The 15,137-nt window shown below is 38.3% G+C and overlaps 1 protein-coding gene across 1 annotated transcript in view; it reads right to left on the reverse strand.

Moving 5' to 3' along the window:
- Positions 1-15,137, reverse strand: part of TTN (titin) — a 326,433-nt gene that overhangs the window by 112,995 nt on the left and 198,301 nt on the right. The window contains exons 181-185 of the mRNA XM_075934411.1: positions 8,497-8,577; positions 6,707-6,811; positions 6,045-6,122; positions 5,548-5,601; positions 4,689-4,769 (exon numbers count right to left, since the gene is read on the reverse strand). Of these exons, the coding sequence (XP_075790526.1) occupies positions 4,689-4,769; positions 5,548-5,601; positions 6,045-6,122; positions 6,707-6,811; positions 8,497-8,577 (399 nt within the window). The remainder of the gene's footprint in view (positions 1-4,688; positions 4,770-5,547; positions 5,602-6,044; positions 6,123-6,706; positions 6,812-8,496; positions 8,578-15,137) is intronic.

The following is a 15,137-nucleotide window of genomic DNA, read 5'->3' on the forward strand; positions in this document are numbered from 1 at the left end:
AATAAAACCGCAATATTATTAGCAATGCATTAAGTCTGGTTAAATAGATGTATGTATTAACATTTAGATAAAAACCTTTTTAAAGTTACATTTTCTCTTTTTCCTGTCTCTGTACATACATATACAGTGAGAAGAGTGTATACATATACATATTTATATAGCATATGCTGTCAATAATTAGAGTGACATTGAATATTTTGAAGTATAACATCTAAAATTGCAGATTCTGGGGTAAATATTAAGAAGTGGAGCTTAGGAGCCCACCATGTATCAACATTTAGTTCTATCAAAAAAATATCATTTTTATGGCGCGCTGTGAGATGGCCATTCACTAATGCTAAGCTTTCAATTATGGATTTTTTAATCAAATGTAAACAAAAAAAGTCTGTAAATGATAAATAAAAATGGTAACCATCAGTTATGGAGAAAATGACACTTTGTAAAATTGATGATTCCTCACAGGACAGTAGTAGAAGAAACTGATGAATAGAACATTAGACTCTGGCTTTCCTGCTCAAGTGAGGCACTAAACAGAAGTATAAGACCACTTAACAAGAGACATTCATAAAGTAATGAATGTCAACTGAAACAAAGGCCATTCAAAAAAATCGCAGCTCACACAAATGTCACTGCCTCCAAAGAACACAGATACCTTGTCTAGTGAGTACCAATAATAAAAAGCCATGTATGACCCACCCATCAGTTGAGTTAACTGTTTCAACCTGTTCTGACAGCTTTAAAAAAGTAGCCTATATATTTTAAGAATCAAGCCAAGAAATGTAAGTTGCGTACGCAAAGTACATGTTCAATGACAGGAAGCTATGCTCAAGTGTTAAGGATGATTTATCATAATTCATAGGTGTTTCTGCTTCACGGTGCATTCATGCACAAGCATTTCACAAGGCTACTGTAGGTCACTGGATATGAGAGAGACGTGGCAGGTGACCTAATATCTTTTATGAGACAGAAATTGATCTCACGCACCTTTTCTCATTCATGAATTATTACAGATTGCCCCTCACTCCTGAAAATGTTTCCCAGATCACACTGTCTATTATCTTGCATTCTTTATACCGTATTTTCCGGCATATAAGGCTACTGGGCGTATAAGACGACCCCCTAATTTTTTAGTTAAAAGATAGGGTTTCATCTTATACCCCAGCGCCCCTCCGCCTCCCCGGCTTTGCTCCCGGTGCCTCTGGTCTGCTGGGGACCGTCTCCAGCAGACCAGGGACACCGGGAGCAAAGCCTCTGAGGACGCCCCGGCAGCGGGACAGCCCCGGCGTGCCTGGGCTGCCCCGCCACCGGAGCCCCTCTGCGGCTTTGCAAAGCCTCGGGGGAAGCCGGCAGGGGGGCATCCCAGGCGCTCCTGGGCTGCCTCCCCCCCCCCCCCCGCCAGAGCCCCTTCGCGGCTTTGCAAAGCCTTGGGGGAAGCCGGCGGGGGGGCATCCCAGGTGCATCCCAGCCGAGGAGCTGCGCTACTGGAGCAACCCAGCAGCACCCCAGCTGCTCTGCCCCAGGCATCCCCAAGTCAGCCGCTGCTGAAACTGACCAGCACTGACTACAGGAAGCCCGAGGCAGAGTTGCTCTGCCCCAGGCTTCCTGGAATCAGCCGCTGATCAGTTTCAGCAGCAGCTGACTTGGAGACGCCTGGGTTTCTTAAGTTGAATACGTACGTAAGTCAGAACTGGCGTCCAGATTCAGCCGCGGTTGAAACTGATCAGTTTCAGCAGCGGCTGACACCAGTTCCGACTTACATACAGATTCAACTTAAGAACAAACCTACAGTCCCTATCTTGTACATAACCCGGGGACTCCCTGTATTCAATCATTGATGCTTCTGAATCTCTCTCCTTCTATAGGTTTCAGTGGATTCTTTTTTTCTACAAAATTTTCCCTTCTATTTTCATTTCTGAATCCTGTGGCATGAGCACTGACTCTGTAAAGATTCTAAAAGCCTTTTTGCTAGGAATCACCCCATATTCAATGAATTTCCCAATTACCTCATAATTTCTCAGTACAATCCCAGTATCCTAGGATTCCAGAGAATCTTCTTTTGCTATTTTACAGTCAATATTCTTGTCAATATTTTCTTTCTGAAAAATATCTATTTCCTTTACTTGGTTGTAGGGAACCATGATTTCTTCAACTATTGGAACATCAATGTTCTTGAAACCAAATTTGCCCACTTTCTGAATTTTCTAATGTATGTCTTGTGCCTTCATGAATTTACCCAGAGGGAGTTTTACAAACTTCTGTATGGTGACATATTTCTTCTTTCCCTTTCTTGTTGTCAAATATATTTCAGGTACTACTTCTTCAGTGGCGTCAGCAGTATCCTTCACATAATCTTTTATCAATTTCTTCAGGTTGCAAACTTATTTTATTTTTTTCTCTTTATTGGAACATCTCTGGTCTTCATTCTCAGGCTTTTTGGTGCAACTTCAGGTAGGGAAATGTATACACTTCCCTATTCTTTTTTATCTCTCTCGTTTTTTGGATGGAATTCTATTCTTCAGGGAATCTCCCAATGTCATCCTCCCTATGAAACTCTCATTTCATTTTATTCCTCTTTTCTTCTCTGATGCCACATATATCTATGTATTGGGGTGTTGTTATTTTGGCTCTTTTCAAAGGCAAACCTGGCCTGTCTAAGAGCCTATTTTAGGTTTTCTCTCCCTCTCTTCTCATCTTTAACAATAAGATTCTTCCTTGAAACTATAGTTATTATTTCTGCTTTAGTTTCTTTGGCAACCATAACATATTAAGAACGTCTGTCTCTTGTCCACTGTCCTCTGGTTTTAATATTCCATCAGCTGTTTCATTTGAGATGTTTAGCTCGACTGTGTCTTCTGCTCAACTATCCCTGCCAGTGCCTTCTTCTTCATGCTATCTTTTACATGCATGTGTTTTTCATCAGTAGCATATACCTTTAACATTGGTGATTCAGTTCAGCTTTATCTCAGGAGCTGACGATAGGTCAGGGAGCCTTTCACCTTTAGGCTACCAGTTCAAACCCAACTCAGACTAGGAGTAGCTGAAAATTGTTACTCTGATGTTGCCTAGCAACCTATATGGAATTTTTGAACAGCTGTCCACATCACCAAATGAATATAAAATAGACAGTAATGGGCAGTGGTCAAAGATTAAATAAAGAATTAACTACACTCTTATTTTAGAATAGGTCCCCTCTGGTTTATGGTTGGGCTACAAAGTAATTGAGAACAGTGCTGCTGTTCTTTCTGCTAGAGCAGTTAAGTGGATGAAGCTCTTAGGCTACGTCTATGCAGCAGGCTTCTTGCGCAAGAACTGTTTTGCTCAGGAGTTCTTGCACAAAAGGTTTTGCGCATGAGCATGTCCACACTGCCATGTGCTTTTGTGCAAGAGTGTTCATGGCAGTGTGGAGGCTCTCTTGCGCAAGAAAGTTCTGATGGCCATTTTAGCCATAGGGGTTTCTTGCGCAATAAACTGCTGTTGCCTGTCCACGCTGCCTTCTTGCACAAGAGAGCTCATTCCTCGTGGGGAGAGGAATAACTCTTGCACAAGAAGCCCTCTGTTCCCACGCTTTACTGTAAATGTATTTACACAAGAATGCACATGCAGTGTAGATGCGCCGCAAGTTTTTGCGCAAGAACAGTTGTTCTTGCGCAAAAAGGCTGTAGTGTAGACATAGCCTTAGACTATAAGAAATTCAGAAAGGAAGGACTACTCAGATGTGGTTGTACACTATGGCTGTGTCTAGACTGGCCAGTTTTTCCGGAAAATCAGCCGCTTTTCCGGAAAAACTTGCCAGCTGTCTACACTGGCCGCTTGAATTGCCGCAAAAGCACTGACTTCCTACTGTAAGAAATCAGTGCTTTTTGCAGAAATACTTTGCTGCTCCCGTTCGGGCAAAAGTCCTTTTCCACAAAAGTTTTGCGCAAAAGGGCCAGCGTAGACAGCTCAGATTTGTTTTCTGCAAAAAATCCCCGATTGCGAAAATGGCGATCAGGGCTTTTTTGCAGAAAAGCGCGTCTAGATTGGCCACAGATGCTTTTCCGTAAAAAGTGCCAATCTAGATGCTCTTTTCCGAAAATGCTTTTAACGGAAAACTTTTCCGTTAAAAGCATTTCTGGAAAATCATGCCAGTCTAGACGTAGCCTATGGGTTCCTAACCCGAGATGAAGCCTCTGGGTACCACCCTAATAAGAATATAAACAGCAGTAGTGCTAGGGAGCTTCAGTGCTATTGGTACTTTTCCCAACATTCAGAGTATACAAAACAACTCCCAAAACAGCAAACAAAACATCCAGCCAACCCTGCCAAATATACAACATACATATATATATTTTGTTCTACAAGTAACAGGCATACAGCATATACAGATGTATGCCTGAACACAGCAAACAATTACCAAGAAATTCACAGAATACATACATTAATTAGACAAGTTAAGACTGTCTCATCACCCACACTGAAGAGCACAGGCTGAACACCAATTATATGACTTTCGGGGAGGAACTATTTTTCCTATTGTGAGTGTGTCAGTACATAGTACAATGAGAGCCTGATTCATGACACATGGGGGAGGGCTTTCAGTATACCAGAAATAACAAATGGTAAGATTCCAAAGTCTTTAGTAGTTTTCAGTGCACATAGTCATGTGAAAAATGCAAATTAGCAACACTCTGCAGAATAAATATTCATACCTGCTTTCTTTCCAACCACTGGAGTCGTCACTGGAGCAGTAACAGGGGCTGCCTCTTCGGCTAATTTGGGAGATATTAGAGCTGCAGAAATAATTAAAATGTATTTTCATGAATATGTTTGTTAAAATTTACTATGCAACACTTTCCCATGGGCCATGTAAAGCATACATTTACTAGATCCTCACTCATGACAAGTACTCAGAAAATATCCTTCAATCCTAGTAGTGTGAAGAGTTAGCTGAGATATTTGCTTAACATATTTTTAACCAGTACCACTAAATCAGGGCCACTCAACATGTAGCCCGCAGGCCACAAGCAGCCCATGGCCCATTTGTTTGTGGCCTGTGGTGCAGTTTGGATTTACACGGTGCTCAACACATGGCCTGCGGGTAGGATCCTTTGAACATGGCCTCCACTGGGAACACTCTCCATAATGGCGAGGCATCTCCTAGCTGGGGTGAGCATTGACAGACGCAAGCAGACAGGCTGGCTAGAACAGACAAGTACAGGATGTTGGCAATTCTAGCCCCCAGGGAGGAGGTGCTGGGAGTGCCAGGGTATTGTGGGAAGTGCTGGCTGCTTAGCCTTATGGGCAGAGCCTGAGAGGTGCTGACTGGCTCACATTGGCCACGTTTGTGTCTGGCGCCGCGGCTTAAGGCTTAATCTTTGTATTCAAGCCTGTCAGTGTGAAAGAAGCTATTTGCATATATATGCAACCACACTTAAGTTGCGACTGTTGGCATGTGCTATATCATTGTGGCCTCTGGGGCTTCTAAAGTTGAGTAGCCCTGCACTAAATGGCAAAAGGCAATATGTACAGGAAAACATGCACAATTATTCATGTTGAAAAGATTTTCACCTTCTGTGGGTTTTGGTTCAGGAAGAGGGACAGCTGCTGGCTTAGGTTCTGGCACTTTAAACACAAAATAACGAATAGGTTAGTGTAAATATTTCATAATCTTATTGCAAAATGCAGAAAAATAATTCAGGAAAAGTACAAAGTGTTAGTGAAACTTTAATTCACAGTAAAACTTTACAGTTTAATACATTAAACTTTAACTTTAATAGAAGACAGACTTTTAATTTTTAACTTCCAAAATACACTGATAAAAGACAACAGGGGCAAACACATATACAGCAAGATACAGAGATCTCCCTAATGGAAGAGAGTTGAATTCTTTAAGCACTAAAGGACTACAGAGGAAATAAGACCCAGAAGAATACAAAAAGGCTAAAAAGGACAATTTTAATGGTTGCATTATATTAATAAATTAGTTTAGCTTATATAAAAGGATGTTCACTGGTGAATGCAGTTTATTAGCAGAAATAAAGAAAAGAGCGCCACACATTTGGTACCTTTCTCTGGTTCAGGCACAGGTTTTTCTTTTTTCGTGACAGGTGGTATCTCAATTTTCTTCTTGGGAACTTCTGGCTCTTTAAAATATGATTTTTATTTTGGAAGATATGTTTAAATTCCTCAAATACCCACATATATTAACTGAAGTAATTTTAATATAGAGTAATTTAATATGACATTTGAAAGTTAGTTAGGTTTTATATATGTGATTATGATTTTCAGTTGGCCTTAGGTTTAACGTACATATATATTGTTAACAATCAGAGTCAGATAAAACTAGAAACAGAAAACAGCCAGTCGGACATAATGTTACAAGACCATAATTGAAAGGATAATGGGATTGATTGTGGTTTACACTTTATTACTTTTTAGTTTACATTTTAAAACTTTTTAAAAATTCTCTTTTATATAAAGTGAAGACTCAAAAGGAGAACTAGCCACTAAGATACATAACTCTGATCTGAAACTAGATTCTCCCAAAGTTTGGGTTTATTTTCAATAAAACTTTAATTCAGCAAATTCCAGACTTGGAGGACATTTGCACAATTCTGATCTGAACCCTGATTTAGATAATGAACCCAATAAATTGCTAATCAGAATTAGGATTTTGTTCTGGGTCTCTCCATATTCAGAGACGTATGAATGTGACCTTGACTTATACCTTCAGGTTTCTTTATCTTTTCTACTGGTTTAGGTTCTGGTTTCGTTTCTACTTTAGGTTCTTTCTCTGGTTTCGGTTTTTCCTCTTCAGGTGTCTTTCTAGGAACTTTGAAAGAGAAAGAATTTCATTTTCTAGAGTCTTATATGGATGAGGAACATGGTAATTAAGATAAAGATTTAAAAATCATCTAAACAACAGAGAATATGGAACAACCAGCATAGGGTGCAGAAATATATGCTTTATGTTATTATTATGATTATTATCATAAATGAAATTTTACATGCAGTCACCTGGAGCAAAAAATGCTTTAATTTAGAGTGGTCCATCTGCTGAAAAATTTATATTTTAGCAGTCACTTAGACTAAAATTACTTATTATCTCATTTGAATTAAAAAGTTACCAAATTTACACACAACTATAATCTCAGGATATGTTAGAACTCAATCTAATAGTGAAGACATGTAAAATCTTCAATTTGTATATATCTGCACATCAAGTAAAACATAAATATTTATCAATTTTAGTTTTGCCCATAAGAATAACATATTAGATCACATATGTTTTATCAATAACAGATTAAACCAATAATAGTGATTAAAATGTTAAACTTAATTACAGATACACAAGAGAGAAGCTTTTAGGTGATACTACATGCCATTTCTGATATTCTGAATGAATATTGGATTCACCAGCTGAAAGCCATATTACCAGTTTATTTTCAGCATTTTTTGATGAAGTACCTCAATTACCTGTAAATGCTTACTGTAGTTTGTAATTTGAATTACTGTATTAATGCCAACATTTTTGTGAGCACAAAAATAATATATTCTGAGTTATTTTTAATGATGAATTAGAGTAGATAATTCTGCATTAACATATGAAATGACAAATGAATATCAGGACCAGGAAAGATAACTCAATGCAGAGAATGGGAGCCATTGGTTCCCTTCTGTATAACATGCCAAAAAGCAAATGAGCATGAGTGCATTAGGGAATCTCTAGTCTTAGAAAGAAAGGAGTGGCCAGCGTTGTGTTCCATACTTAGAAAATGATACGACCTCCGTATGAACTCTGCATGGTCAGACCTTCACTAGGTTTGGAGAAGAGTGCCAGACTGGAAGATGGAATAATTGATTAGCCAGCTGCCCTCTATCACAGCAGATATCCAAGCAGAAACCCCACTGGGAAAGGGCAATCAGTGACTGATGGGTGAGTGCCCACTGGCAGCATGGCTCCTGTGTTAGTGCTACTGCCAAGATAGAGGGAATGGGGTCCATAAAACAGCATGACAAGGAAGAGCCTCTCGTGGGAAGTCCTGATATTCTGTGTTCCGCTCTGCTTTCCTTGTATAGCTTTGGCTCTACTGGATCTTCAAGCTGTTCCTCCTCCCACAAACTTCTTCACCAGGAAATGAACCATCTTTGCTACACAGAAGATTGACGTGATTAATCTTCTGGATCAGTAAAGAGCCACTAAATCAAACTCAGAGAGTTACTCATGAAGAGTAAGGGCAGCCGATAGGAGTGTTTGGAGATCGCTGTGGAAACAGCATGGAAACTCGAAATAAGGTACATTGATTCTAGCTACATAATTAACATAGCTAGAATTGTATATCTTGTTTTGACCTTCCCACATAGTGAAGACATGGCCTCAGGTAGCAGTTAATTCATGTAATTTCCTACATAACTATTTGGGATGACATTATGCAATCCTATTACCATGTTACTTTTGAATAATTAGGGAATGGATTGGTGTGGTTTCACATTTATATTGTGGTCAAATTACCGTACCTCTTTTAAGAACAACTTCTTCCTTAGGTGGAGGGGTAACTTCAGGAAGTATTCTGCGGCCTTTCTTTTCAACTCCCGGCACTTTAAAAAACATCATTTCAAATTTTAATATAAGTCCATAACAGTAATAGTCATCCAAATATACAAACCAGATGCTGATTTACAATAAAACATTCAAAACAGAAGATAAAAACAACTGAAATGGGAGTAGATTGTTTTAGTCATTTTTCCATGTAATATCTGCATATGCTGATTTATGGACCCACGAGTAGGAAGACAAAACAATAAACAACAACAACAAAAGAGTCTGAGGAAGCCACAAAGCTAAAGAATTCAAAGTTAATGGTTAATGGTAAAATTCTCCTCATTGTCACACTGTGGATTTCATCCCCAATACTCTTCTCTCTCTAAAATTGCACAACCTACTTATCTATCTACCATCCTGGTTTGCCTGTCTAGGCTATTTATTAAGACGACTGCCATCTTAATTTGTAAACTCCGAATAAACTTAGGAAGAAGAAAAAGCACCCAGATTTTTTTCTCTTTCTCTTTCTGTACACATATATTTAATGGTGTTGTTTTTGGGGAAGTTTCATGGAAAAATTGTTTTTCAGTTCAGTCTTAACAGAGTAAAATTTGCAATGAGGCTGATCAGTTTTTACCAAGGAGAATCCTTGGAATCTTCCAAGGAGAATGTCCCTGATTTCCTGATAGTCTAAACATGAATCTCCCGTCACTGATCACCACAGTAGGGCTGTGTCTACACTGGCATGAATTTCCGGAACTGCTTAAAACGGAATACTATTCCGTTTTCAGTTTTTCTGGAAAAGGAGCGTCTACATTGGCAGGCTGCTTTTCCGGAAAAGCCCTTTTTCCGGAAAAGCGTCTGTGGCCAATGTAGACGTGCTTTTCCGGAAAAGAGCCCTGATCGCCATTTTCGCGATCGGGGCTTTTTTCCGGAAAAGACTACTGGGCTGTCTACACTGGCCCTTTTCCGGAACAGTGTTCCGGAATAAGGACTTATGCCCGAGCGGGAGCAGAATAGTTTTTCCGGAATAGCAGCTGATTTTGTACAGTAGAGCATCGTTGCTTTTCCAGAAATTCAAGGGCCAGTGTAGACAGCTCACAGCTTATTCCGGAAAAGCGGCTGATTTTCCGGAATAAGTGGCCCAGTGTAGACACAGCCTCGGTGTTCAGTACAGGTAAAGAGAAAAGAACATTATATTCAAAATTCACTTAAGCCTTTCACAGAGATATAAAATAAAATATGACTCAGTGAAATTCTGTCATGCGGGCAGGGTTGCCAACCTTCCAAGATTATTTTGGAGTCTTCAGGAATTAAAGATTAATCTTAATAATGTCATGTAATGAAATCTCTGGGAATTCATCCTACCAAAGTTAGCAATCTTATAGGGTGAGGGCTGGAAAGTCTACTACAAAAGGCTTGATCATTAGCTGTTCAGTTACTTATGTTGGCAGATCCCTTTGGCTCACAAAAAAGTTAAATTTGAATAACAGTACTATCCCTATAAAAATATGATTTAGTTCTGGTCTATTTTGAGTAGGTGTTTTGTTCCTTTGGAATTTGTTCATTTAGGGAAACACCTTTCCCTAACACCTTGAATTTCAAATATTCAAATGAAAATGTAGTTTATTTAACAATAAACTACATGGAGTTTAAACATGTTATTAAATAACTAATTATTAATTAACAAAGATTCTTATTTATTTCGACTGCAGTAGGACTTTCTACCCAAATAGGGTGGTGTGGGTTCCCATGATGGACTCTACTTTTATGTCCCCTCCCCTAATACAGCTCTCTAACATGTCCATCACCTCCTAAGTTGCACAGTGGGAAAGGAAAGTGCAATAAAATCTAGTAAAATGAAAGGTGTAAAACATAGAACAACAAATATATAAGACATATGGACAAAATGTTGCAATTATTTAAGAGAGAGATACTTAGGAGCATATCATAGAAGACAAATGCCAATAACTAGTCTAGTGCCTGCCAGAGGCAGGAATGAGAAAATATGATTCACCCCTCCCCAGCACATATACTAGATACCTTTAGCAGGCGTGAGTTCCACTTTTTCTGGAGCCTGAACAGGTTTTTCAGGCACAACTTTCTTCCTTGGCGTGGGAGCTTTAAAGAAGACAATTTTATTTTTACTACCTAGATCCTTAAATTATAATATTTTAAAATGAGAAAAAAAATCTTGTTCTGAAACCTGCCAAACACCTGACCAACATATAAATGTTCAACACTAGCAACATGACAAAAGAAAAACAATGGACACAAATTGCAGACACTTTTCTAATTAGCTGTAATGAGATCTTCAACAACCACAGCAACATACTAACCCAAGAATCATGCTGGGAATTTTTTTTCTAGTGGGAAAGAGTGTAAGAATATGTTATCATATTATGCTAAGATCTTTTGCAAAGATTAATTTAAAATATATTAACTTTTTCATTAATTTCTTCATTTTAACTGAAAACCACACAAACTGACTAAGACATATGTTTCTGAAAGTTCACAATAGATAAACAATTAGTAAGGAGTATTATTAGACTGAAAGCAACAGAAACAGGCACTGAGTTAGGCTAAAAGTAATATATTAAAAAGTCCACCCTTCAAGATGAGCAAATATAATTATAATGAGTTATATTGAAGCATTCAGTAAAGCTGTTAATACTGATTTCAGTGGCTTCTTATACCTTTAAGTTGAACTTTTTCCATCTTAACTTCCTCTTTTGGTGGAAGAGGTACCCGTGGTTTTGGTTTTTCAGGAATCTTCTTTTCAGGTTCTGGCTCTTTAAATAATATTATGGTAGATTTAGAATATACCTACTATCATAAAAGTCAGATGAAGAACATTTAATGTGCCAAAAAACTCTGAATATATGTTTTGTTGCTTGCACATAATGTGAATGTCCAGTGTGAATTATGAAAGCATGTTACTAATATAAGAACAATAATACATGAGGAAAACAGATAACAGGAAGACTATTATGACTGAATTACAATGAATTGAGAATTTAGAACATATTCACACATACAGTAACACAAGGAAAAAGCTGGGATTTAATACAAATACAACACAGGTGCAGAGAACTACGAAGCAAGATGTACACAATTTTGAAATGAAGGAGTGCGTTTGATTATGGCTACTGTGTATACCTTCTATTGGTACAATCTCTTCAACTGCTGAGATCTCTTCTTCTTCTTCTGCTGGAGAGATTTCTTCTGATGAGATTTCCTCTTCTTCAGCTGCGGAGATCTCTTCTTCAGCTGCGGAGATCTCTTCTTCTTCTGCTAGTGAGATCTCTTCTAATTCTGAAATAGGAGTAGGTTCTGGTTCTTCAGGTTCAATCTTCATGGTGACTTTAGGGACTTTAAAGAATATTAACAGTCTGCCATATAAGACTGAGTCACATGAAGATACAAATAGGCAGGAAAACTACATCAACCTACACATTCACAGAGACAGAGACAAGCACAGTACAAGCTAAGTACATGTACAATATTAGTTCTTGTGGTTAATTTGACTATTTATTTATTTTTTAATTATGGGTTCATTCATGTCGTAATGAGCAATCTATGTGGGAAGGTAGATTTTGATTTCTAAATAATCCTGGATTAGTTATGTCTTTTAGGAGAATTCTGGTGCACATTTCTTCTTCTGAATAGTGAAAGTTTTATGTAACATTATATTGGCAGGTGATTTGTTGCTGTCATTTTTTTTAAAAAAAAATGAAGAATACTGAACTTTACAGGACTCAAAATGTTTGCAAAATAAAGCAACAATGAAAACGAGAATTGAAATGCTTTAGGCATACTATGTTAATAATAAAAGGTTTTTTTATGATTGAACAGATTGCATATTTATTGGGGGACTCTCTTTCTTAGCCATGATTAAGAATATCTTTTCTTCAATAGCAACTTTGCCATTTGAAAAGTATTATTTAATTTTTATTATGACTGATACTTGACTGTGACAAGTGCCACTGTCACAACTGATACAAAAAATGCTGAGTTTCTTTCTTTGTAACTAACACTCACACACACACAATTTACACGAATAAAAATTCCATAACTAAAACAGCACAAAACACAACTTGTTAAAGATTATTCAGGAGAAGATGACAAAGATTTTTCTTCATGATTATGTCAGTGATAACATGTACCTTTAGCAGGTGCAAATTCTGGTTTTTTAGGCACAGCAACAGGCAGTTTTTCTTCTGGGACAACTTTCTTGGGCACCTCAGGCACTTTAAAGATATTAGTTCTCATTACTTTTAAGATTGTTAAAAACATGTATGAAACATAAAAGAGAAACATTACACTAAGTGGTGGATAACAAAATGCATTTACGATGCAACATTCGAGCACAGATTAGCCACTTATGCAACAATCTCTTATTCGTAGTACAGCTCACATGATGAATACCCATTACATATTTCAGATAGCTGATCGCAGACAAGAAAAATATATTACAATAGTGTTCAAAAAGAAGAAGAAAAGGTTCTATTACTGATCTGTACCTTTTGCTGCTGGAGGTTCTGGTTTTTTAGGCACAGGAGTAGGTTTTGGTTTTTTAGGTACTGTTATTTTTTCTTCTGGGACAGCTTTCTTGGGCACACCAGGCACTTTAAAGATATTAGTGCTGTTTACTTATATGAATATCAAGAATATGTACAAAACATTAAAGAAAATGATAAAACAGAGGACAATGAGACTTTAACAATGGTATCTATATTCAGATAGTACAGTGCCTCTCTCACACACACACACAGATCAGTTACACAATAAGTACTAATTCTATAACTGAAGAAAGGCCAGGACATGATATATTAACGAAAGTTCAAGAAAAGAGGACAAAGATTCTTTCTCCCATTAATATCAATGATGACATGTCATTTAACTGGTGGAGGTTCTGTTTTTTTAGGCACAGGAACTTTTTGTTCTAGGACATCTGTCTTGGGCACCCCAGGCACTTTAAAGATATTAGTTCTGATAACTTACATGAATGTTAAGAACATGTACCAAATATTAAAGAGAATGATGAAACAGAGGACACTGGGTTATTAAAACATTAATGATGGCATCCATATTCATATATTATAGAACCTCTTTCTGTCACTTAGTCACTCACACACAAACAGTATTAATTACACAGCGAGTATTAATTCTATAACTAAAGAAAGATTGGGATAATATATTAAAAATGTTTAAGAAAAGAGGATAAGGCTTCTTCTTCATCATGATGTCAATGACAACATCTACCTTTAGCTGGTGGAGGTTCTGGTTTCTTAGGCACAGGAGTAGGTTCTATTTTTTTAGGCACAGGAACTTTTTCTTCTGGGACAGCTTTCTTGGACACCTCAGGGACTTTAAAGAGATTGGTTCTGTTTACTTACATGAATATCAAGAATATGTACAAAACATTAAGGAGAATGATGAAACAGAGGACAATGAGACTTTAACAATGGTATCTATATTTAGATATTATGGACCATCTCACACACACACATGCACACAGAGTATCAGTTACACCAGGGCTACTCAACATTTGTTTGCGGCCCACAATGTGGTTTGGGTTTACGTGGGGCTCAACACGCAGCCCGTGGGTGGGATCCTTTGAACAATGCCTCCACTGGGAACACACACCACAACGGTAAGTCAACATAATGGTGTTCTGTTGATATGTGTTTTAATAGTTAAATTCCTGGACTGTCATTGCTCATTAAAAGTGCTGTCATATGGGTGCAAATCGGGTAAATATTGCATTTTATTAATATCAGCAGAACTGACTTAAATGGGGTCTGTGTGTTGTGTAGTCTTGCCTTAATCTTTGTATTCATGCCTGCCAGTGCGAAATAAGATATTTGCATATATATTTGCCTGTATATGCAAGCACACTTAAGTTGTGGCCCTCCACATGTGCTGTGAGTATCATTGTGGCCCTCGGGGCTTCCAAAGTTGAGTAGCCCTGAGTTATACAATAAGTACTAATTCTATAACTGAAGAAAGGACAGAACACAGTATATTAAAGAATATCCAAGAAAAGAGGACAGAGATTCTTCCTCCTGGTGACATCAATGACAACATGTACCTTTAGCTGGTGGAGGTTCTGGTTTCTTAGGCACAGGAACTTTTTCTTCTGAAACATCTTTCTTGGGCACCTCAGGCACTTTAAAGATATTAGTTCTGTTTACTTACAGACGGGGTGAAAGTAACTTAAATTTCTTATAGTTACTGTTGTATTGCCCTCAGGGAAGGGCTTGGGCAGGAGGTTGGGTGTATATATGATAGGATAGTACCTGTAAGAAATTTAAGACTGGAGTAGAGTGTGGGAGGGCTTAGGTCAGGGGATGGGACCTTAAGGTAGTGCAGGATTCAGGATTGGGGAGCTAGGGTGTAGAGGGCAATGCAGTGGGCAAGGATGCCCTTTAGAGGAATGGGGGACTGAAGCTCCCCACCCCCCGATGCCTACTGATGTTGCTTGTTGCTTACTCTTCTCTTTCCATCATTGTCAGGGAGCAAGGGGGAAGCACACAGTGTGGATCATGCAATCCTCTGCTCCGTCCCTGCATCAGGAGGGAGGGAGAACCATGCAGGGATGTTGTTTGTTGTC

Source organism: Pelodiscus sinensis, chromosome 7, assembly GCF_049634645.1.
Source record: "Pelodiscus sinensis isolate JC-2024 chromosome 7, ASM4963464v1, whole genome shotgun sequence".
NCBI lineage: Eukaryota > Metazoa > Chordata > Testudines > Trionychidae > Pelodiscus > Pelodiscus sinensis.